Source organism: Equus quagga, chromosome 1 (assembly GCF_021613505.1).
Source record: "Equus quagga isolate Etosha38 chromosome 1, UCLA_HA_Equagga_1.0, whole genome shotgun sequence".
Classification (NCBI taxonomy): domain Eukaryota; kingdom Metazoa; phylum Chordata; class Mammalia; order Perissodactyla; family Equidae; genus Equus; species Equus quagga.
In genome coordinates, this window is record NC_060267.1 from 47767759 (window position 1) to 47770814 (window position 3056).

The 3056-nt window shown below is 31.1% G+C and overlaps 1 protein-coding gene across 2 annotated transcripts; it reads left to right on the top strand.

Annotated features, from left to right (window-relative positions):
* The first annotated feature begins 733 nt into the window (after positions 1–733).
* LOC124226200 (NKG2-A/NKG2-B type II integral membrane protein-like) lies at positions 734–2757 on the top strand. Of its 2 annotated transcripts, XM_046639146.1 has the most exons (4): positions 734–920; positions 1320–1415; positions 1895–1948; positions 2484–2757. In XM_046639146.1, exons 1-4 carry the CDS (start codon positions 734–736, stop codon positions 2642–2644), a joined length of 498 nt encoding a protein of 165 aa, XP_046495102.1. In that variant the 3' UTR covers positions 2645–2757. The 2 variants fall into 2 exon arrangements, with proteins under 2 accessions (XP_046495102.1, XP_046495109.1); XM_046639153.1 differs by lacking the exon at positions 1895–1948.
* The last annotated feature ends 299 nt before the right edge of the window (positions 2758–3056 follow it).

Here is a 3056-nt window from a genome sequence, read left to right on the forward strand (position 1 = left end):
TAGCTATTAAATCAATTATCAATTAATTGTAAAGTAATTTTTAATCTTATTTTGTTGTTTTATTTTCAATACTGCTCAGGTTATGGCTAAGTTTAGTGTATAATGTAACATTTTTCAACATATAAAGTACTTCTTTAAACTTTTAAGGATTTCTCAGAACTTTTCAACCATTCAAAATAAAAGACCATTTGATAACACCTTTAATAAATACACGTAAGTCACTAAATAAATATAATTTAGTGTAAGAAATTAATCTATATACCAACTTTCATATTCTCCCATTTTTAGAACAACCAGTATTTAATCATTATTGAATTTAAAAATCATCATAAATATTGGTGAATCTCTTTTTTCTAGCATAGCATTTTAATTTTTAATACAGTCATTCTGATGGTGTTACAATTTTTTTGTGGAATATGACTTTAATAAGGATATTATAATTCGTAAACTTCTTTATTCCTCACTAATTTACCACTTTTCATTATTCCAACTGATAATATATTGTCAAATGTAGAACATCTTTATAAAAGTATATTCTGCCATGAGACACTTGTTTAAATCTCTGAGCAATTTTAAAGCAGGACTTTAAATGCTTCAGCTGCGAGATGAGCACTAATAATCACCCTCAACCCCGCCCAGATTTACAGAACTAGGGACTTCGTCATTTCATATACCATTTATTCTTAAGTACATTTATCTTAGAGCACAGTCCAGACATCGCTCAGCTGCAGAGATGAATAACCAAAGAGTAACCTATGCAGAACTGAATGTGGCCAAGTATGCAAAGAGGCAGCAAAGGAAACCTAAGGTCACTAAAGGCTCCATTTCAGTAGTTGAGCAGGAAATAACATATGCTGAATTAAATCTTCAAAATGCTTCTCAGGATCTTCAAGGGAATGACAGGAACGACCACTGCAAAGGTAAAGCATTTAATAAACATACAGTATAACTGTTGTAGAATGTACAGCTGGGGTGCAGATGTATGGCGAAAGAGTAGAGTATAAGCTTACATATTTTTTGTTAGTGAGCATCAGAGCTTGCAGTTGGAACATGGTATTCTAATATGAAATCTGAGGACTAATTTCATTCAGGCATTGCTAAATTTCTAGTCTTTGACAAACATCTCATGGAGCATTATATTTACTGAAAATGCAATGGAATATTCTGAGAGAAAGATTACATTGGTAGGTATGGGTTTGGTGTCCAAGTTTATATATATATGATTCCCTGTGCATGTGAGTTCCCTTGAATGTAAACGATCTAAACAATTGTCTCCATCGCTCCTTTCTCAGTGTTTCCATTTCTCTGTTTCCCTGCAGATTTACCATCACCTCGAGAGAAGCTCATTGCTGGGATCCTGGGAATCATCTGCCTTGTCTTGTTATCCACTGTGTTAACGATAGTTGTTATTCCCTGTGAGTTACTTTTTGAAAGATTATAAGAGAACTTCTTACTCTAAACATTTCATAGTATTATAGACTAGAATTCTCATTTGAATGTATACATTTAGGCTAAATGTAGAATGGTTACTCTGAATTTATCAAAAGTATGAATAACAGAATGATTGCAGAAAATACTACATATACATGTATTCTGATTTCATAAGTCAAAGATAGACTTTAGGAGATTGAAAAACCTTATTAAGGGGTGCAAATTTATTTTTCTGATCAGTTAAACCAAATACTATCAGAGATGGTGAAGTTTGGTTCTTTAGGCTTTGAAATATTTTCCCACAAATCTTCATTACTTTATTATTTTTCCTGATAAAATCAATTTTATTCTGAATTATTCTAATCTTAGACAATACACCATATTACAATGTAAGAAAATGAAATTATTCTGATTCATTTAGATCAATATTAATTTTTTAAAAGGATTGCTTTAATTTTTCTAGTTAGTAAAGTAGTGGGGCAGAACAATTCATCCCTGATAACAAGGATCGAGAAAGGTATGTGACAATTTTCAAAGTTCTGATATTAGTATAGTTTGTATTTTGTGTCTACCTTAGTCTAGGCAAAAATGACAGGTTTTTTTAGGGGTTAATAAATACAAAATCGAGCAATGAAGGGTTCATAAATAGTGATTATAGGAGAGTATTTCTTATTATATAACAATAAGAACATATATTCATTTAAAATCATCAGACCCTTTGTTGTCAATTGCTCAAATTTCCTGCTGCTATAATATGAGATTAATAATTTTATCATTCTAAAAATTATTTTAATTCACTGAATGTCAGGACATGTATACAGTGGGTGATTTGCTTTTGCATTTGCTTTCCATGGGCACATAAATTAGGAGATGAGAAGCTGATCCTTCTCTGTGAGAGTGTGCATGTGTGTTTTGTTTTATATGTACCAGCCTGTGAGGGTGCGTGGCTATGTTATGTACATACATGTTTATACCTATGTGAGTATGTAAATTAATTTTCTGTTTTAAAAATTCAAATTATTTTTGGATAACGATTCATAATATTTCTTCAGCATATAATTGTCATTGTCCGAAGAAGTGGTTCACATATTCCAACAATTGCTATTACATTGGTAGTGAAAAAAAAGTGTGGAATGAGAGTTTGATGGCTTGTGCTTCTAAGAACTCTAGTCTGCTTTATATAGACAATGAAGAAGAAATGGTAAGATTTTAAATGTTTCATATACTTTATTAAAGGCTTATTTCAGTCAATATTTTATTTGTAGAATTCATCCATATTTTTGTGCATATCGTAGGTTAATTTAAATTCTACAATCTTCCTTTGTTTGACCTTAAGATATTTTACTTATATTTTTGTATTACTAATGCACATTTGATAATTTCCAGTTCTTACTGTTCATAGAAAACCAGGTTTCTATAAATGTTTTTTTCTAAAATAAATTTTGCCATTTAATTTTACCACCCACCAAGGAAATTAAACATATCATGAGGGCACAGATTGATCACAGGTGAATAGAATCGTGTAATTACAAATCAAATCACAAAAGAGAAGTTTCCAGCCCTCAGCAGCCCCACCTCCGGGTGTATTCTTAGTACTTCTTATTTCTCCTTATTTAACAACTGCC